Raw genomic sequence first — 21,580 nt, 5'->3', positions numbered from 1 at the left:
CGGGGTTTTCGCTGGGCGGGAGATGTGGCCGTGGCTCAGGGTGAGCCTGCCTTGCCACACGCGGGTGGCAAGAGGTGACCTGCACGTGTGCTGTCCCCTGGGCGCTTCCCACTCGGGTCACTTCCCAGGGGAGGCAAGAGGTGAGTTCCTTGCCCTAAGGCATGAGCACAGAGAGAATAAATAACGGCCAGATCAGTCAGCTGTAAGAAGCCAGGGAGAAAGGCGTTGGGACGCCCAGCCGGGCGGCGCCGCGCAGCTCCAGCGCACCCCTCCGCGGGACGCGGCCCACGCGTGTCGCCCCCGCGCGGCGCAGGGGCCGCCGGTGCAGTGCTCCCTCCCAGCGGCCAGGGGGCGCTGCAGCGGAAGGGAAGGGGCCGCCCCGCCGCACTGCGCATGCGCCCGCCGCGCGCCGGCAGCGGGCGGGAAGCGGCGGCGGAGCGGGATGCGGCGGCAGCAGCAGCGGCAGCAGCGGGGCCGGGCGCTCCCGGGCGCCGTCGGGGCTCTGTGCCGGGCCCTGCCGCTCCGCGCCCGGCCCGCCCCCGACACCCTCCGCCGCGCCAGGTTCGACCGGCCGCAGGCGGTGAGCGCGGGCCGCCCCGGGACAGCCTTCGCCGGCGGCCCCGCTGTTGCCTAGTGCCCCCCCCCCCCGCCCCGCTTCCTCCGCGCCCTCCTGTGGGGACAGGGACAACCGCTCGGGGCGGACCCCGGCTGGGTCTCTGTGGGCGGGCAGGGATCCCCGTGCGGAGCCGGGCCCCGCGTGGGGGGCCGGGGCCGGGGCCAGGGCCAGGGCGGGGAGGCTTCTGTGCGGGCCCCAGCCGGCACTGCGTTGTGTGACTCTCTGCAAACTCGCTGCTCTTGGAAGGGCTTTATTTTCTGGTGGTTTTAACTTAAAGCTTGATATTTCACCGTGGTCTGCAGCACCTTTTCTAGTGTCACCTGAGGTTTGCTTCCCTTCTCTGTACACCGGCTCGGTCTTTCTGCTTCGAGGCTTTACAGAGCGATGCTTACGAGGCCTCTGTCTCACACACAGCGTGCTCCACTTGCTCAGTTAGATATTTTAAGCATTTTACGAGTGTTGACTGAAATTCAACTGTAAGAATCACTGTTTCAGTTTGTCAGCGTCCTGTCCTTGTGTGGCCAAGAAATGATTTCCAGTTCCAACTCATTGTGTGCTGCCTCTTGTTTGTGAGTTTTTAATACTATCATGGTCAGATCTTTTCAGCGTTTTCAAGTGCTTGTTGGACTACAGGCGAGTTTTGCCGTATGTGGTTATATCAGAGCAGATAATTTGGAAGCCGCACTCCTGTATGCCTGTGCCTCAAAGTAGAAGTGCTTGCTGTACAGCCAGCACTGGTAGCCCTTCTCTTTTTGAGTGTACCTTACTGTAGGTAGCATTCATACGACAGCTAATACATGAACCTGCCTGACTCGATAGTGTTGGCAGGATGCAGGTGTGCTCTTCCATGTAACAACTGGTGCTCAGGTATGGGTTTAATTGCCTAATTAAGGCTAAATATGTGGCAGATCTTTTGCCTGCTGATCTCCCCTCACCCTTCTCTTTTGCAGAGCCTGGATTTCTGGAGGCTGCTCTATGCTCTTCTGAAACAAATCCATAGAGGCAAGTGGACCGAGTCTGATGCCACAGGTAACCTAGTCCGTCTGGCTGACTGTGATTTCTGTCTGTCCCAGGGAACTACTGGGGCTGGTTTTGTAGCATCTCGTCTTGGGCTCATTGCTCCATTTTGAATACCTTAGTTTATGCCACTGACTCTTATTGTTGCATCACAGGTGTGCAGGCAGGTTTACTCCTCTTTGGCTTGCTTTGTCCAGGAAATGGATGTTTTTGTGTCTGCTGGGTGTTCTTGCTTCCCTTGGACATTTCACTGCAGGTAAATCTCTGCAGTGATCTTACGCATTCTCTGCATCTGCAGAGGTAATTACAGAAATAGATTTATTTTTCTTTTGATCTCTTCTTTCCCCATTCCAGATATGATGCATGATTCTGTGGTTAATTTTTTATCAAGTCCTATGTCAGGGCCATGGATTTTATAGCATATGAACCATAAAGGCAGTGTTTTGGGTTGAAGTTCTAAACAAAACGAAAAGTAAAGTGTGTGTGACTATTTTAGAGGGACCATGAATATCTCTATGGACAGGGCCACTATTCCAGAGAGAAGCTGAGCGCAGGTTGGCTTCTCACAATGACAGAGCATTATTTACTTCTTAAATGTACGTATTTCAAGTATGGTACCACTCCCCAGACTTCTCTCGTGAAAGATGTTTATCTAGGGCCCTTTCATTGTCAGAGGAAGTTCTGAGAATGGAATCGTCTGTGATGTCCTCAGACCAAAACCATTTAAAATCCACTTTTGCCCTTGAAAGCAAAAAAACCCAAACAACATTGTTTAAGCCTCTGAAGAACTGGGAATCTGATGGCTCTGTAAACAGAGTTAAAAAAGGCTAAGCATTGTGGACAGTATCTCTCCAGGAGTGTGGAGCAAAAACAGCATAGTTTTGGTGGTAGCTCAGCAGGAGATCAACATGGTTGTGTGTTGCTCACAGGACTGCTATTTTTCATTCGGCTGTTTTTGCTTTTCTACTCACAATCTGCTGTGTATGATAGGTCAAGTTATTGGCTGTCTCCTACAGCTTTGTGGAGGTGGTCCTGCACAAGTGCGGCCTCCTTGAATCCTGGCTGCTCCTATACTAACCGCTTGTAGCATTTGGAGACAGGATTTCCATGTGCGTGTGGCAGGTTGCTGGCTCTAGAGAGAGCAAACCCAGCCTCTGCTGGTAGATTGCGAGGTAGGAATGTGTGGGTCTGATTTTTAAGAAACTTGTTTAGTCACAACTTGGTGATTAAAGCTGAAACTCAGGTTGGATAGCCATACTGTTTTTCAAATTACACTAATTACCTTTGCTTGGCCAAGTGAATGAGTTGTCTGCTGTGAGCACAATCAATATTTTACTGCCTTTCTTTTCTGTCCCCGCTCCGGAGCACTTATGGTCTTTCATGTATTTATTTCATGGAAATGAAGTGGAAGCCTTGGGCATAGGGACTAAAAAACTTTCTCAGGTTTGCACAGGATCCTGTAGCACAACAAAGAATTGAAACAGATTCTTCTAATCCATGTCCAGTGCTTTAGTCCATGGATCAGACATTCCTTTCTTTGCTGTTTTTGTACAACCTATTAATTATTTTAGGTAAAACAAGGAGAGCAGCAGTTGCCAGATCCCAGAGGAAGGCTGTGAAGTATGAGGGGTGCTGTGTGCACAGGCATAGGAACAGCTTTCTGGAGAAGAGAAGCCATACTCAAATGGTCTTGTACCCTTTCTTTTTTTTAGGCTAAAAGTTTTTCCAAAGGAAACACTGAGCTTGGCCTGTAGTCTGTGTTTGTTATTGGGGTCAGAGTGGTTCTTCTCACTGCTCTGTAGAGTGAGACCTACATTTCAAGGACTGCATTCCAGATGTTGGGCATTTGCAGCTGTGAGGTGCTAGAAGAAAACAATGCGTTGCAAGGGCAGAATGCTCTTACAGATTTTGCCCATGGAAAAGGACAGATTTTTCCAGAAAATTTTTCCTTGGTCTGGGAAGTCCTTTTTATCAAGTGACTTTCAAAGTTGCACCCCAGTGTGTATTTCTGTTTCAAGTTAGTGTTTTCATTAGTCAGTTTTTGATCTGATCTTGTCATATAGGTGAATTAGAGGAGATTAAAATTTGAATAGAGCTTTGAATAGAACAGCTACTAGTCATTCCCTTGTAATGGCTGTGATGTGATATTGTTTAGAAAAACTTTCTGCATCATGTTTTTAAATGGTTGATGTATTTTGTTGCCTAGCTAGCAGAAAATAAAATAATTTGAAAAATCACATATAAAAAAAAATCCACACAGTTTGATGTTTTAAAATGTAGGAATTATTGCGTTCTTGCAAAAAGAAACCAGAAACCCCACTGAAGCCTGCCAGGCAGTGGTTATAAAATTCTGCAAATGGCTCTTTTCATTTCTCATTTTGGAAGAATTTTTTCTTCACACAGTAAAAATCACTTATTGTAAACTTTGGTGGGAAGCCATTAATACACTCCAGCCCCTTAACCATGTCAGAACAATGGGTCTCTCGTCAGTGGAGTATGAGTCAAAGTAAGCTGTGTGATATTAGTCCGGGCATAACCTCACTGATGAAGTCATGATCCGTGGTTTCATGCTGCTCTTTCTTCATAGAGGCTGGGAGCTGATAGACTTGGTTAACAACCGAACAACCACACCAGGTGCAATATGCATTTGGATAGTTGGAGGAAATGTTTCTTTTCTGGAGTTGCAATTCATTTTTTATAGTATGGGAAGGAGGTCTGGAGCTGCAATATATTTTTGTTTGTTTGACAAATGAAGCAGAAAATGTTCTTCTGCAGCAGTAGTTTCCCATAGTACCACTACCTATGCAGGTGTTTTTTGCCTGAGTGCATGAAGTAATGTATCTGTGTCTGTTCTTGTACTTGATTTAGTTCCTTTCCATCTTAGCCAGGCTAATGCATAACCCTTATTTGAATATCACGTTGTAATTCACTGAAAATATTCTGCAGGATTCATAAAGCGGAAGAGCACAGCTTGAGTATAGTTTTTAGAGAGCTGAACCCTGAGGTTCATCCACAGCTGAATGTACTTTTATAAATAATGCACATGCAGAAGGGGATTAGTTGGAAGGACTGTGTGGGTCTTTCTCTATAAATTGCCTGATCCTAATGAAATGCTGTAAGAAGATGTTGTCAAAGAGGAGATGTTTGAGTGACTGGTGTTATCTGCTATCTGAGTGGTGTTTTTTCCTCTTTCTCGGCTGCACACTATGGAGGAATCCATCTGGGTCTTGGGTACTTAAACAGCCTCTACTGCCATTTATCTGAGCAGCATTTCCTTGTAAGCAGAGCACTGCAGAGATGAGGAAAACTAAGTGACTTCTCTAAGGTCATGGAAAGGCTCTTTGAGCCCCAGTTCCAGATCCATGCTTTGACCGCTCACCCACAATTCCTGCCTGATACTCACGCCAATCGTATCTTCTCGTGTGAGGGCAATGTGTTGCAGAGGGACGGATGAAATAGGGGGAAATAAAGGACCAGAGTGACACAGAAATTCAGGTGGCGAATTGCCTTGGTGGATCTGGTCCTGAGTGGTATATCAGAGCCGGGGAATGGTGATAAAGGAAAAAACCACCTGGCTTGCTCTCTATTCCTTCTCTTTGATATGTGATTTCTTGGGGAGCTCCCTGAACTGCAGATGGCAGCATGTGATGCTTGTTTGCTTCGAAAAAGGAGGAAAGTATGTACTGATCTTCCTTCCTTTTGGAGTATTTCTGCCTTTACCTGTTATGGCAGTTCCTTTCTTTACAAATGCACAAAGAGAAGGAAAAGGCAACATGAAAACCTAGCTCATGAGAGAATGTTCAAGAGTGATCAAAATAAAATCTCTAATATCTGAGTGCTCCCCTGGGCATGAGGGATTGGAGTGCATATCTACAGCAAGATTTTTAGCAAACCATAGACATTTCTGCCACTCTAGCATCGTGAAGGGAAGCTGCTTGTTTTTACGTTCACAGGTTCTGCAAAAAGAGCAAATGGAGTGATGTAGGTGTTTGGATTTCCTTTTTGTGTCTACAGTGCAGAAACAAGCTAGGTTTAAAAACAGTTGTCCAGCTGTCATGTGTCTCTCCAGAAGCTCTGCTACGCAAAACACTAGTCCTGCAAAAAATTAGTAGCTCTGCACCATTGTGTCACCTGCTTAATCATGCTCCTGATCTTGTTTGTTGTTCTTCAGTCATGGTTAATGTCTGTGTCAGGAATTCCTTTGTAGCTTTCATGTGGCTAATCATGTATTCCTGCTCCTACTGCTGAAGATGTGTAGTAATCTGTATAACGGGTTCAGCTGTTCAGTTGGGACTGAGGAGCACTCTGGAAGGAGGCATCTCCTTAGGGATCCACACTTTTGTTTCCCTAAATCCTAAAGTTGGTCAAACAGTGCGAACAATATACCTTCCTCTAGTTTCTCAAGGTGCAAAGGGCTTCGTGGCTCTTTATGACTAATGGCTTCTTCCAGCCTCAGCAGAGCTGTAGCAATGTACTGCTCCTATAGGGTTACTAGCATAGGTCAGCTTATAGCTCCTCCCTGTGTCTTGGCTTTGTATTACTTTTGGTGGATAAGACTCCTTTAGCATTTTGCCCATCAAGTTAGATCAACCACTCTTCACCGTGAGAGTCTCTTGTAATTAACACATTACTTTTGAGAGCAACAGGATTTTTTTCTTGTTTTTTGTTTTGAAGTTGGTCATTATGTGGTTTTTGAGCTTCAGCAGTTGACGCCAGACAAAGATTATGATATGTGTCAATGCTAAGGGATCTTTTTACCACAAGTGGCAATGAGCAGGCAAATGAGTGTGTAATGTGATGAATTGGTATGTTAATTAAGGACAGCAGTGACAATCCCTGATTGTGTGAGGTTTGTACTTCCTGTTATTTTTGTGTGTGTGAGTGTGTACCTTTTTTATGAAACCCTACGGAGATACTGAAGCATTACACTGGAAAAGGGGAGCAGCTTTCTTCCTTATTGTCAAAAGTGGATGCCCAGGGGAAAGGAAAGGGTAAATATAGAAGGATGCTTTCAGGGGGTATTCTTTCAGCCTCCAGTAATTTACATCTCAGACTTCCCAAACCAGAGAGGATATCTTTGTATATCATAAGCTTCCATGAACTCCTGTTCTGTAAATCCAGTTCCTCCTTGAACCTGTGTAACTCTCAGTGTCCATAGTGTCCCATGGCCAGAAATTTCAGAGCTTTGCTGTATATGTGAAGAACATCTCTTTAACTTGTTTTGACTCACATGCTTGCTAACTTTGTTTGGTGGCTCACAGTTCTTGTATTGGATGTCGAGCAAACAAGTTATTCCCTATTCACCCATTCCACAGCACTCATGGTTTTAAAGAGTTTTGTCATATCCACTCTCAGTCGTCATCTTGGCCTATGCCGTCAGTTCTTACAATGAAGCTGTTCTGTACTTGTGATCATACTTGTCTTTTCTCTTTGTTTTTTTCCAAGTCTTCTGTAGCCGTTTTGGGACTGAAGAAATAAAATAACACTGAATTTGAGATGTGGGGTCACAGTGGGTATAGACAACAATATAATGTTGTTCCCTGTGTTCTGTTTAATTTCCTTTCTAGGTTTCTCACATTCAGTTTGCTTTTGGATGCATATGAGAACCAAGTGTGATATTGTCATGAAAAATCTTACCATCTAAGATTGTGTTCCTGAGTCCAGTGGTCAGCTCCAAGCCCATTTCTATGTCAGTAAAGTTAGGATTCTTTTTTCCCCTTGTGTACATAATTTTTCATTTTTTCTAAAAATAATTTTATCTGTCATTTCAAAGTTTGGACTCATTACGTTCTGCAATCCTTCACGATCTGCCTTCATTCCTTACTACTGAGTAATATCACGTCAGCACCAAATTTTCTGTCACTATCACATTGTCTGTGTGTCATTTTGAGTTGGTTGAACAGCAACTGTTTAGCACAGAGCCCTCATGTGAAACCACCATTTGTTCCTTCCCTCTGGTTCTTGTCTGCTAAGCACTTGTCACTGATTCAAGGACCTTCCCTGTCTCTCCACCGCAGTGGCTTAGTTTCTTTGTGCTAGTTGAATCCCACTGGGAAGTCCAAATGTCCTGCATTGTTCAATCTTCCTTAATCACTTGCTTGTTGTTGCCTTTGGAGAACTCCAGTAGCTTTTTGAGCAGGACTTCCTTTTACAACAACTGTTGGTTCTTCCCCAGTATGTATTGTTTCTCATCGTGCCCCCTAATTATGTTCTTTATTACAGTTTTGACTTAGTACAGAGCTGAGGCTTACTGGTCAGAAACTTTTTTAATAATAATCTTCTCTGTGTTTCCTCAGTATTTTGCAGTTCTGAAGTGCCTGTCTTGTAGCTGTCAGGTAACATTTGCTGGTGTGAAGGAATACGGTTCAGAGCATTTCTGAGAATTAAATGGTCCATGTGGTCTGGTATGCAGTGTGGTGTACTGCATTATCTCTGCCTGCTCACTGGTGCTCAGAGATTTGCAGCAGGCTGTGAAACTCCTATCTCTAAATTCCAGTTTCATTCAGGAGTAAAGTGACTCAGAGTGTTTACTAATTCATAGCATGCTTGGTGGCTCATAAAAAATGAATAGGTGAATTGGAGTCCTGTTATAGTGGGGATCGCTATTTACCTTTTTTGCCTTTGTTAATCTCCAAGAGGCCTTGATCTCAACTTTAAATTTCTTCTTTTCCCTTAAGCAGTAGTTCCTGTAGGTCAGAGTGAGGCAGCATAAGAAAGACTTTTACCCTTTACCTCCTGTCCTTTATCAGTTGTTGATAAAGACTGTAGTCTCCACTGTCCTCCACTAATCTTAGGCTTGATTAAAAATCTTGCTCTCAGAGGAGACAGCAGTTTCTGGAACTGAATGCATAAATGCATTGAGTAGTGCAGTGTGTTATTCTTAATTGTTTTCTTCTTTTCAGATAACCAAATTAGGTTTGTAAAATCAGCGTTGTGGTACCATGGCTATGGCAGGCCAGAACTCTATCGGCTCCCCTCCGACGGCTCAGCGGGTAGTCGGGAGCTGCTGCTGGCATTTTCCTGGCTGCTGCACAGACTCAGCCTCTTGGAGCAGCTTTTGGCTCGGAACAGAGTAAAGACTGGGGATGAAACCTCTGTGTGCACGGTGAGCATGCTTGTGTTCTTCCACCTTATCTGTCCATAAGTAACGTTCTGTGACAGCAGCCATGTTATCACTAGTGTGTACTGTGTGGTGTCTTGGTACCTTTACAAATAAATGCCTTACTCCAGCGTTAAAAAAGCTTAAAGGGGCCAGCATCTGGAACCCGTTTTCTTTCCCTTCTCTAAACTTTCTGTGTGCAGGTGATCTGGGTTCCTCCTCTTTCTCAAACTCCCATCCCTGCCTGAATTCCCCGATTTTTATTTCCAGTATAGATGGGACCAGTGTGGAGGAGTGCAAGTAAGTGAATGCCTTTGATCTTTGTGCTTCTGAGTTTTGTGCTTCTGGACTGTAGCATGGGTGGTTCTACAGTGTAGGCAAACAGGTTTGCTGTGAATGCTGGGTATGTTGGCATTGGTTAGAGCAAGTAATCCTAAGGCAGTTAGTACTTTTTAAAAACATCGAGATCTCAAATGGCAGCTACTGCTCTTGGGGTAACTGATGACCTTGTAGCCTCCTTGAGAGAACAGTGGGGGATGTTGTTGTGTTTCCATCAATAAAAAGATGTTAGCACATAGAAAGCCTGTTCTGAAGTAAGCTAAAGATAGCTGTGTGTCTGCTTTAGCTGCAATATATATACGTGATTAAAAAAAAAAGCAAAAACCCCCATAAAAACAGTCTAATAATGTTTGGTAATACTGCTTTTAAAATCCATTCCTTGCATTTAAGACTGCATACACGTGTTACTGTATAGACAATTGCTCTGGAGCGTAGAGTGAGAAGCTCAGGAGATAAGATGATGTTTTTTCCGTGTTTATATCTTGTTTGTTGCAAATAAACTGTCCCTGCTCTTAACACAACAGATAAAGTAGGCTGAGTTTAAACTGATTAGTGCAATGCATTAGTGTGGCCAAGGCCTCTCTAGATGGTTGTGAGTTTACTCTAATCATCTTCATGTGGTCAGACATTAATTGCTGGTCAGTCTGGTTCAAAATGACAGGCTCACAGAATTGTCTTAAGTTTTGGCAAAGGACATTGTAGGTCAGAAACCCTACCTGCTGATATCTTGTAATGTCTAAGACCTTGTGGTCTTCATGATCCCATATACCTGCTTCCCCTAGGTGTAGGCTGCCTGGTTTTCTAGAATCTTTTTAGGGGACAACGAAACAGGAAAGCGAGAGTTTGGAAGGCTGTGATATAGATACAGTGTCTTCAGAAGGAAACCACGTGTACAAATGGAAAACAGCTCAAAGGGAAGAGTCACCTTTGTAACAACATTATTAACAGTATTTTGAGAAAATGGCCACTCTTGCTACAGTACAATTGTTTGCTGCACAGAAGAGGGAGCACAAGAGGCTGTGCTTGGTGCACTGGGTGTGAGTGGTGGTGCCCTCTGGTGATGTGAAGGGTGCCTTGAGACTAGGAAAAACACACTTCTGGAGAACTTTTTACTTTAAACTTCTCTTATCTTTTTCTTATTTTTCTTATGTGGTAGCAGATTATTTTTTGTGTCCTTAATTTCTATTACAAAAGAGTGATGAGTGAAGTATAGCAGCGACGTGAATTCAGGAAATGGGGCAGCACCTATGTTATTTTCTCTGAAGGTCTTAAGTTTTGCAATTTCCAGAAAGAGAAGAACGAACTATGATAATACAATATTATCTCGTATGGCCACACAGAGGCACACTGAGAAATTTATTACTGTGCCTTTCACTGCAATTCTAACCTGCTCTACCTGTGTTTCTCAAAACGCATGGAATACACGTTTTATGTTTTTATCCAATAACTGTCTGAAACAGTGTTTGGAAAGGTTTACAGGTCTGGAAAATTTTTTTCGATAGGCCAGACAAAAATTGTATAGGCTGGGAGTTGGAGTTAGCATGTGTATGTAAAGCTCATTGTATTAATGGCAACATTTCTTGTATGGTGTTCATCTAGCAAGTTTTCATACTCCAATAGAAATAATGTTCATGGGGAAAAAATAATAGAACATAGTTACAGGGGAGAATGTGTAAATAGTGTATTTTGTGATTCTGTATTACAAGAAAGTTAAACAGAATTGTGAGGGACAGGTCTTATCTTTTACTTCATCAATGAGGCATTACAAAACCAATAAATTCAACCAGTAAGACCCAACGAAATTAAGATCTAGGAATGCACAGGTAAGGAGGTAATGGTGAGTGTGAAGGAGAAGGTGGGTGGGTCATACACCTCATTTTGATTGGTAAGCCAGTTCCTTGTAAACCACTCATGAAAACCTGTTTGTTGCATAAAAGTATGACAGTTTTGTTATTGTTATATGTTGTTATTTTATAGCTATTGTTATATTATGGGGTACCTTCATGTGGCAAAGTCTACTCATCAGTCAGACAGTGATCAACAAGCCCCTAAAATCATAGTAAGAAAGGAAGAAGATGGGCTTGTCAGTTTGATACCTGACATCTTGTGAGTTAAAGTAGAACGTGAACAATTGAAGTGCTGGAATTTTGACTCTGGGAATGTTAAATTCTAGGCATTTGTGATACTTAAGCGAAGTGTTGGAAAATCTGTAACAAATTGTAAAGGTGTTGCTAAACATGCCAGAGGTGTAGTCTTAGCAGTTGTAACTCTCTTCTATTTAAGTAAATTGAAGGAAAAAGGTGAAAGAAGAAGGAAAAAAAGCTTCACTAGAGAAAGATCTGTCTCAAAAAAGAAGAAAGGAAAGGAAATGCTTTTTAAAACAACTGAAATTCTCAGCTGAGAAAGAGCTTGAAAAATCTTCCACCTCATGGAGTCTTTTTTTTAAATGGTTGTAAACAATTGAAAATATTTTCCTGAAATGAAAATGTTGCAAAACAAAAATCCATGAAATAGTATTTGGTTTGGTGCATTGCTGAGATCTCTGTCAAAATCGGCAAAGCATGAAAGCCAGTACTTACTGGCAAAGCACACCTGTTGGTCTACTAGTGAGAGTAAATGTGAAGAAAATCCTTACCCTTTGTCTTCATCCAGAAAAATGGAGTCTCCAGAATTGTAGGCATAGCTGTAGTTCAAACTGATATTCATGTGGTTTGCTTTTAGAATTTTGACTGAAGAGTGGACAGGATCTGTTGTATGAAGAAGAGAGAATGCAGCCAATCCCTAAATTAAGGGTGCAATCGTGTTCTGATTATTCTTTCAGCCTAAGTTTGAAACAAAACCTACAGCCTGCTAAATTGCTGATAATATGCCAAATACCCAACATATCAAGGGCCAATTAAATTAATTCCTTTCATTTCATTTCAGATTAACACTCTCTGGCCTTTTCTTCTTTGCAGTTCCTTAGCAACACAGTTTTCTTCCCCTGCAAATTGAACACTTCCATCAGCTCTAGAGGATTTCAGGCTGGTTATTTATAGAGGGACAAGGGTATTCATGACACATGATGGACATGGAGCTCAGCCGCTGCATGGAATTCGTAATCTTATGATCCTGAGCTGGGGAAGGCTTCCACAAGCTTGCTTTTACATGCATTTACATCTTCAGAATCAAAAGTTAAGTGATTCCTAAAATTATAAACTAAACAGTGGTGAAAGCATGATGAAAGGGTTAAGATGGTAGGAGGTAGTGCTTAATGTGGCTAATGTAATTAAAAAAATAATCTTGAGGTAATTGTTGATAAGGACAGGTATGGTTAGTAACCTGGGATGGTTATATGGGTTGACTGCTTTTGTGTGTTAGGTAAGAAAATCCTTCAGGGCACCTTGTCTCATGTAACTTCCAGCTCATTTTTTTTGGAAGGGTAGTGCTGCAGTCTCTCCTGAGCCAGAGCACTGTGTGCCTGCTGCAAGATGCCTCACTGAGCAGGGCTGAAGGAGCCACTGCCCTCTCTAGCCTTCCATCCGCGGCTCTCTTCCAGTGTGTGAAGTTTATAAACTGAGGGGGTTGACAGTTAAGAGCTGACTGGTGCCCGTGTTGCTGTGCAGGAGGAACAGGAGAGGGAAGAGGGGATCGATGGTGCATGTCAAACTCTAGTACCGGCTGCTGTAGTGCAAGTCTGTTCCCTCAATTTACTGTCCTGATCTGTCAGCAGGTTGGTGACTCCAGAGGCAGTAAGTGAAAGTTCAAACCTTGCATTGGTCAAAGCCTTGGGAAAAAAAAAATCACTAATTCTATTAGATCTATAAAGACTTAAGTACAATCTGAATTGGAGGTTCACATCTATTTACTGAAGTGTCTACTTGGGAATTCTCCCCTGTTGTTATTGCCTTAAAGCACTAGGCAATTAATTGATGGACATTGTCTTCAAAGGCTTTTTACACCCCTTGTGGATTTCCATCTCAAATATACACTGCTGTGATGTCAGTCTTAACAGCTTTTGTTGCTCTGGTAATCCTGTACATGCAGATGATTCTCAAGTGCCATTCTTTGATTCCTATTTACGCATGAAAATCCTAGAGTACAAAACACATCTGAAAACTGGTAGGTGAGACGCTGTCCTTCACTGAACCTGTAAGGCAGACCTGGGGAGTTCTCATATTCTCTCTCTCTCTCCGAGAAGCAGATAATTGTTTGATATAAACCTGCCTTTTTAGCACATTCAGTATTTGACTAAATTTTTTTTTGCCTCGCTTTTTAAATTCTAGTGATGTCATCACAGCTTTCTCCAAATCTATGATGGTTTGTGCAGGTAATAGCAGTACTCTGTGAGCATGTATTCCTTCTGTTTCCGGGGAGGAATACTGCCTGTACTAGTATTATTTCTACAGCTGAAATTAATCTATGTGTGTCCCATAATTTAATTATGTGTGGAGGCTGTTGAGTTTTTTAGGTGGGGCTAGTGATGTTATATCCCTCATTATCACCAGGATATGTTGTACAAACACTGGTTCTTGGTTCCACTAATTCCCTCTGCCTGCCTCTTGCCCTTTGAGTGAAACTGAACGCCTCTCCCCTTTTGTGAATTTATAGTAATCAACAAATAGAGCTATTATGGCTATTATAGTTGGAATTCATGCGTGTGTCTCTAGCATGCCAAAGAGAACTCAGTTTAATTACTTCTGGTGGGGAAAAATGAAACTAAACATGCCTTCTGACTCTTAGGTTTGCAATTTGATTAATCTTTTGTTTGTCATGGTCTAGTTTGGCTCACTGGATATTTCCAATATAGTGTAAGGCTTATGCTTGGTCTAATCTTGTTGTTGAAATGCCTTTCTCGTATAGAAATCTTGACTGACACTGCTGTTCCATAAACCACGTTATTAGAGGAAAGTGTTAATGTACCAGCCAAGCTTGATGTTCCCCCCAGCAGAAAACCAGGAAACCTTTGGCACTAGTGTCAGTAAATATAAATTTTCTGGGTTTTTTTCCCCTCTTCACCTATTCCAGTGGGGGCGGAGGAGGGAATTTTATTAACCTATTGATTCTGACTCAGAAGCATAATTACTTTCCAGATCTTTATGGGCTATATTAGTCTGTCAGCTTTCATTTTTTGATTTCCCTCCCTTATTCCCTGTGCTTACACTTCTGTTCTCTTTGTCTTCCACGTAACTCTCACCATTTATCTTTTTGCCCTTCTTTGCTACTATTGTTGCCCTATTCAGTAGCTGCTAAGGAACACTTTTAAAAAAGCTGTCCCCAAAACCTGAACAGAGGGCAGTTTCTCCTAAAGTTTCTCCTGCAGAATTTCCCTCACCTCATTTTTGCCAGCGAGCATCGCTGCTTTGTCCGGGGCAGCCTGGTGTGTTTGGCCTGTGCGCTGCACCCCTCGCCTCGCCGCTTCTGCTGGGGTGGCACCGCGGCCAGGCCCCTGCGGCTCACTGGGCTCCTGCGTGGCTGACAAGGCTACTGTAGCACTCTCGTTGCACTGCCACCCGCCCTGTGAAGGCTTGTACCAGAAACTAAGGGCAAGAAACACTTGAATTTTGCTTTTCTGCCTTTTGTACTTTTTAAAGTCACTTCCTGAATAGGTAATTATTGAACCCTGAAGTGTTAATTTTTATCTCCTTAGTTACTGATATTGCGTGTAGTCTTAAGCGTATTTTGTGGTCAGAGGTGATTAAATTAGGAATATGTTTTTGCCATACAAGAACTGGAGCACATTTCAGTTTGAACTCCTGAAATGCACTTTTTTTGGTGTGTTAAAGCACAAGTTACAGGTGATAGTTAAAATTGTCTCCCTGTCGTTCCGCATGTGCATATGTACATGCTATTCCTTCTGATCTTTTGTGGTTTTTTTAACTCCATGCTTCGGACTTGTCATGGAACCTTTTCCCCAATAAAAACAATTTCCTGTGGTGCACGGGAGAACGAATGCTTAACAACATTTATTTTTGCCTGACACAGTGAATACACTTTAAAGATTTTTTTTTTTTTTTTTAGATAGCATGTCAAGGCAAAACGCTGTAAAAGAGGAGTCTGAAATGATCAAAAAGGCTTATAATTTATTGAATTTGCTGTTTCTCTGGGTAATGTCTGAATTTCAACTAACGCAAAATTTCTTGAACCTGACGTTACAGCTGATGTGTTCTGGATGGGGCTCTACCACCAGGCACTGGGGTCACTCCAGCTTTCAGGTGAGGAGAGGAAGATGAGGGCTAGCATGCCAGTAGGAAAGCTTAGCATGGTCATACTGGTACTCTGTACTGAAATGCTGTGTACAGAGCACTTCGCCTGCCTTGTCTCTTGGAGAAGCCAAGTGATTTCAAGATGTTTTAGTGCCTCTCCTGCCCTCCAGTGGCGGGGAGCAGCCGGTACCTCTGGTACCTATCTTTGTTCTATGGCCTTTTGATTTAAATGGCAACGTCCTCTGCTTTTGCTGTCCTGCTTTTTAAGTAATCAGGGTTTAACTCTCATTGGAGGATCTTTTGAAATAAAGCACTTCTTCCTCAGGAGGACAAAAGGAACGTGCAAGGAAGGGCATGGCAGGCCATGTGTATACGGCAGAGCTCTCCTTCCCCTCTCCTGGAGGGCAGTTACTGTTTCTTCTCCTGTTGGCCTCTTGCTCCAGATTTACTGCTAATGTAGCATGCTGCATCTTTCTCTCTTCACTGGTTACCTCCTGTCCAGCAGCTTGCCACAGTGGAGCAAAATGGATGTGGGCAAGCAGGGCTGCAGCTGCAGGCAGAGAAAATGCAGTGCAAGGCATTATCTATATTGCATTTCCTGAGCTCTACAAAATGCAGTGCTCTGTGAGTTAAGGTCTACCCTGCCACGAGTTTGTTTTAGTATATTTGGATTCCATGTTTTGTCTGAATACATGATGCAGTGAGCTTTGGGATTTAAATGTTATTTTAAAAGTAAGTGGTACCCTCGACCTTGCAGCTCCAAAGATCAGGCAATGCTGCTGTGCTCTGTTAAAGGCGTAGTGCTTTTGCTCTATTGCAGAGCTCTTAAGTAACTTCCTGAATGAGTGAGGAGGGTTGGGATAAGGGACTGGCTTGCTCTAGTGCCTCAGGCCTGTGGCTACTGCCAGACAGGCTTGTTTGAACAAGGCAGGAATGGGTAGGAGCTGTGTTCACATTTTCTGTCTTCCCCCAGCACCTTCTCTTTTTCACTCTTTGTCACTCAGATACTAGCAGAGCTCTTGGGAGTGCTGTTGTGAGTAGTAATTTTTACAAAAGGCATTGAAATTTAAAAGCTAAAAGGCCTTGCGGAAACATAGGATTTTACATTTTTTTTTTTAATTGCTGAATACGCTATGAGCATAACTTCTACCTTGTGAGCACTTATGTTTGTGGAGAACATATTCTTCTGTGCAAATATCCGGATATTTAATTGGTATGTGCATCATGTGGGAATGGGTTCTTACACCATCTATCTTTCCATGCATATGTCTAATCTGGATCCTACCTTGTCTAGGAGGAAATCCAATTAGTGTTGTTGATGGTGCTGTTAATGAAAATAGTGTGGTCCCTTTTGCATTCATCTGTTCAAATTGTTCCTTTTCACATTTTCTCCTCCTGCAGATAGATATATGGCTGTATTAATTAGGAAAGCATGTCTGATACTGTTGTTTCTGGCTATGGTGTTTAATTTTTTAAAAAATTACACTCCGTTTAAAGATCTGTAATTACACAGGTTAACATATGTTATGTCACATCAAAACTGTTGTCTGAATTATGAGCAGTTCAGAACGAGTGCTCAGTAGAAGCTGCAGAAGCACTTTATTGGCTTGATTTATGTGATTGCTTTGCCTTTCCCGAGTCCTGCAGCGAGGGATCTGGATATGCTCCTTCCCACCTTTGTGAAACCAGGCTGCGTGCTTAAGCGTAGTTGAGTAGTACCTGAGAGTAAATAGTTTCTGTCTAGACCCAGGTTAACTCAGGTGAAAGTGAGTAGTGGGGTGGGAGCATGCATTAGTGGTTTTAACTGGCAGTTGCTTTATTTTGCTCTGCTCAGGGACTGATGTCAGGGAGTTGACTTAATGCATATATCTATGGGTTAAATGCGTTATCCATGTTCCAGTAGGGCTGCTTCTCCATGGGAGGAACAGCAGGCTGTTTGCTGGCTGTCCGAATATGGAAGCAGAGAGCTGATCCTTGGAGGGATTTGGAAGATGTCCCGGGCAAAGCCACAGCGTGCCAGGGATGAGCCGGCGGCGGCCGGGTCCGTCCGTTACCAAGAGGTGGCAGCTCGCGGTCGGGAAGGAGTGAGGAGCGTCAGCTGGGGAGCTAGCCCTGCCATCGCCTTGCTTTTACAGCAGTGCAGGCAGCACAGGCCTTTTCATATCCATTGTGTGTACAGGGCATAGCAAATTTATTAAGGTAAGAATTTATAAGCATTAAGATCTCCATATGAATTGGAAAAGTACAGAAGTGTAGAAGTGTGATGAAGTTGTACAACAAAGGGTTTTCCTTGCAGTACTGCTTGTGGCATATGGTAAGATCTCCACTGAATCTGCATTATTTATATGTGTTTTTTCATAACAATTGGACTTTAAATAGCCTGGGGAGGAATGTTTAGGGCAAAACTCGTGTGGTGTTGGAGACTGAATTCTAGACTGCCTTGCAAAAATTTTAAATATATGTTCTTAGAACATGAACTGTGTTTACCTCTGACTAAGCCAGAGATGTATTTATGAGCTTGCGGTAGGTTTTGTAGTTTGTGAGCTACCTTAGTTGGGATGGTGATGCGTCACGTCTTGGAACGTGTATTTATTATGGGGCTTAGCTCGTTATTTGCCTGGATCTTTTACTACAGGAGAGCTGGGTTTAAGTTCTGCCTAAGTGTGGGTAAGGTGTTAGTACAGGAATTGGCTTGAAGAGAGTTCACGTAAACGTATGCACGTCACCTTTATCAGGTTTGTGCTTGCTTTTCTGAGTCTTGCCAATAAATGGATATTGAGATCTTCCAACAGCAGTACCTTGAGCTTTTAGGACAGAAAAGCTTGTTTGGAGTGAGTTACAGTAGGAGTGCAATTGAGGGGCTTCATTCTAGCTTGCTTAAGTTACACTAATCACAGGTGCTGTGGCGAGTCCACATCATCCAGTTTGACAAGACTAGCTCTGATATCGCCAGTGTAATGGGAAAAGACTCTGACACTGCAATGAGGGTATCGGTATGTGCTGGTGTGGCTTTTGTACTGCGAGCCTGTGGCACCATTCTGTAGCTGGAGTCCATGCGCCTCCCTTCTCTGAAACAAAATCAAAGAGAAACATTAATTGCAGCAAACAGTTTACAAGCAAAAAGCTCTTCTGGTAAGTGGCTTTGAAATGATCTCTTCCAGAGCTGGTGTGGAGCATTCTAAGTGCAGAGAGGCCATTGAGAGCCCTGGGTAGTTGCCTTGGCTGCTCTCTTTAAGATTTTGACTAAATAATATGCACTCCTGTGTCCCAGAAGTGACTGTAAGTGTATACCCATATTGCTGCATAGATCAGAAAAATTCACAGTGATATTTGAAGCAAAGGCTCTAGCTTGGCCTGATATTTTAGTGATTTTTTTCCCACTGGGAGAGCAGTAAATAGTCTTAGATTGTAAAGACGGGACTAGAAATTGAGGTCACAGTATAGTATGCAAGACCTTTTTTTTACCTTGTTTACTTTATGCCAGGCTAAGTATTTCATAGCAAAAGTAAATTTCTTGTGCAGTTTGTGAAATAAATAATAGAGAGATCCTGTTAAAAAATGCATTGGCTGGCTTCCTTGTTTTAATATTAATAAGGCAGGTTGCTACAATAAAATTAGCTCTGCATGGTGTTTGTCACTGTACTGCCAAAGCAATCGAGTCGAATGCCATTTCTTCCTGAAATGAATCCCCAGGAGAGCAGTGTTTGTGCTGTTCTGAAACCTCTAACCAGGGAAGTTGGCGTTGAACTGTAAATTATGGAAAATGCAGATTTTAATCTGGGAATCCCAAGTCTGATCTTTGGCCTTGCGGCTTTCTGGATGCTTATGTGAAGTGTTTTAATGTTGTTTACCTGTGCATTTTCTCTGCTGTAGTGACTAATATCCAATTGCTTGGTTCATCATGTTTACGGACAACTTGGTAATCATAACTGTATGGTTTTGTAGTCCAGAAACCTCTCCTGGTGGGAGCAAGACAATCTGAGCCATGAAGGTACTTAGCTAGGACTGCAGCGCCCTAGGACACAGTGCCTTTTGATTTAGGGGCAAGGGGCTGAAGGCATCTGAGGAAAAAGAGTGACATTGCAGTTGGCACAAAGATGATACTGTCTTTTTCTTTTTTTTTAAAAGATGAATCTGTGCCTTTAAAAGGAAAAGCCCTCTACCAACCCTGTGCCCCTGTGATTTATAGCATGCATTTATCTGAGGCACGGAGCAAAGGGAAAAAACCTGTAATCTTGATACGTTTTGTTATGTGACCACAACAGCATTTTTGTCCTTACAAATAATATGAACACTCATTGTATTAGAGGCCTTGTCAACTGAGGTGATATTCAGGTTAATACAAGCATTAGGTTATTTGATCATGGTTACAGATACACTTCTGCTGAAATCTGCATTTAAGGCAAGATAAAACTCTCTTCATTTTACAGTTTGCATTTTTAGTTTAGGATCCAAATTGGAATTACATTCAAGCTTTGCCTGCCAACTGAATCTTTATAAGATTTATTGAACATGGAAGTCTGTGAAGCAGGGACGCACATATGTTTAAATACCATCAAGGTCTATGGGTCCAAATATCTGCGTAAGTGTTTTCTTGAAAACAGTCATGTTTCAAGTAGGCTTTTTAAATTTCCACTTTAAAGAAATGTCTTGAGAATCCAGCAACTGGGAGATGCTTTCTTAGCTGGCGAACACCTGTTCTGAATAACCAGGCCTTCGCAGTTCTATGTTATTTCTACTTCTTATGATATGCTGTAGTAAAAAATTTGGAATAATAGGTTGTGTTTATTGAATGTACTTTCTATAGACTGGATGAAGTTGACAGCTCAGCCTTACTTTAAGTGGTGTTACTGGCGTCAGAAGTAAAACAACCCATGTCTTCCTTTTTAATTTGCAATCTGCAGGAGTCTTAGCTGAAAATGGAGAGAGAGATCTGTTTGTAGATGTGAATGATCTCTTTGTGCAAGAGGCTGGGGGAGGTGGAATTCCCTCCATGTTCCTTGGGAAAGAGATACAACAGAAATGTCTTGCTTGCTTTATGCCATTAGCCAAGGAGAAATTTCATCCAGAAGATGAAGGTGGTAGTGTTTTTGGGTTTGGTTTTTTTTTTCCCCCTGCAGCAGAAAGAAAGTGTGACAAGATGAACAAAAGGAAACTCTTAGCTTCTCCCTTCTTTCCAAATTACTCTAGAGAAAGGCAAAACAAGGCAAGATGGGTGGTGCAACTGTAGCTGGGAGTGCCCCTGTGGACTCCTGGCCAATGTCAGCTGGATGATTGTTTCTTTTCCTCTATCCTGCAAGATGGGAAATGCTGGATGGAGAAAAGAAAATAGCTGGGTAAGCACAGGCCCACAATTTTGTCCCTATATAAGGCATTGATTTACAAAATGGGGTCACTGAATACAGCAGCAGCACTTTCGGGAAGACAGTGGAGGAGCTAAGTCTGGTTTTTATGTTCTTTGACTTATTAGAATCTAGGCAAAATGTGATTTTTCCCATCTGGGTAAAGAACATGCTTGCTGTCTCAGGAACACTGTGTCTTCCTGGGTACAGAAAATGAAAGACGGGAGAGGAGACGGCTCACCATGTCATAGCTGAGAAGCTGATATTTATTCCAGACTTCAGTACTTGTTTAGTCTGTTCCCAGTCCTGTATTCTAAAAGATTACAATTTCTCTCTATTGCTGGAACTTACTTCCTTTTGGGGGGATTTTTTTCCTCTTTGGCCTATTTGCCTTGTATGTTCTTCACTACTGAATGATTTGGAAGTGTTGAAGCTAACTTAAAACATTTTGGTCTTCTCTTCTGCTTTTAGTGTGAAGATGATCTGCCTAACAGCCAGAAAGATACAACTGAAATAGCACCTGAATATGGGCTAGAAGACAGAGTAGATGTTCGATACCTTCAGTGGTTAAATGGGAGACTGAGGTTCCAGTGGCGGAGTTTGCATGCTCAGCACCAAGAGCAATGCAAACTTTTGCACAAGGTAAATGATTCTTCTAACTCACTATGGCATTGTTTATTATTTAAAAGCCTTGTCAGCTAGTGCTAAATGTACAAATTATTCTTGTTTGCTAGTTCTGCATTTTCTGTAGGTAAGAGTGAATTACTCTAAATATAAATACCCCCACCTTTCCTCAGTGGGGGAGAACCATGAGAAAATGAAGTATGTACGGTGTTCGTAAGGTTATAATTGTTGTATAAAAGTCTGTCTTACCAGTTGGCACATTAGTCACTTCTGCAACCATAGGCTGTCTCCATTTTTCTCAGAAAATGCCTGTTAGAAGCAACACAGAGCATTCTGGTCCCATAGACAAGAAGTAGTT

General features: G+C 42.7%; 1 protein-coding gene across 2 annotated transcripts in view; it reads left to right on the top strand.

Moving 5' to 3' along the window:
• Window positions 1-393: 393 nt before the first annotated feature.
• TEDC1 (tubulin epsilon and delta complex 1) overlaps window positions 394-21,580 on the top strand; it is a 74,935-nt gene continuing 53,748 nt past the window's right edge. Inside the window, exons 1-4 of one of the 2 annotated variants that reach the window (XM_075156615.1) lie at window positions 394-561; window positions 1,567-1,645; window positions 8,536-8,738; window positions 21,070-21,240. In XM_075156615.1, coding sequence (XP_075012716.1) covers window positions 394-561; window positions 1,567-1,645; window positions 8,536-8,738; window positions 21,070-21,240 — 621 coding nt within the window. Of the gene's footprint in view, window positions 581-1,566; window positions 1,646-8,535; window positions 8,739-21,069; window positions 21,241-21,580 lie in introns of both variants that reach the window. The other variant, XM_075156616.1, reaches the window with a different exon arrangement.

The sequence above is a fragment of the Calonectris borealis genome, chromosome 8 (genome assembly GCF_964195595.1).
Source record: "Calonectris borealis chromosome 8, bCalBor7.hap1.2, whole genome shotgun sequence".
NCBI classification, from domain to species: Eukaryota; Metazoa; Chordata; class Aves; order Procellariiformes; family Procellariidae; genus Calonectris; species Calonectris borealis.
The sequence above is the reverse complement of the archived record's forward strand: the minus strand, read 5'-3'. Positions and strand labels throughout refer to the sequence as shown.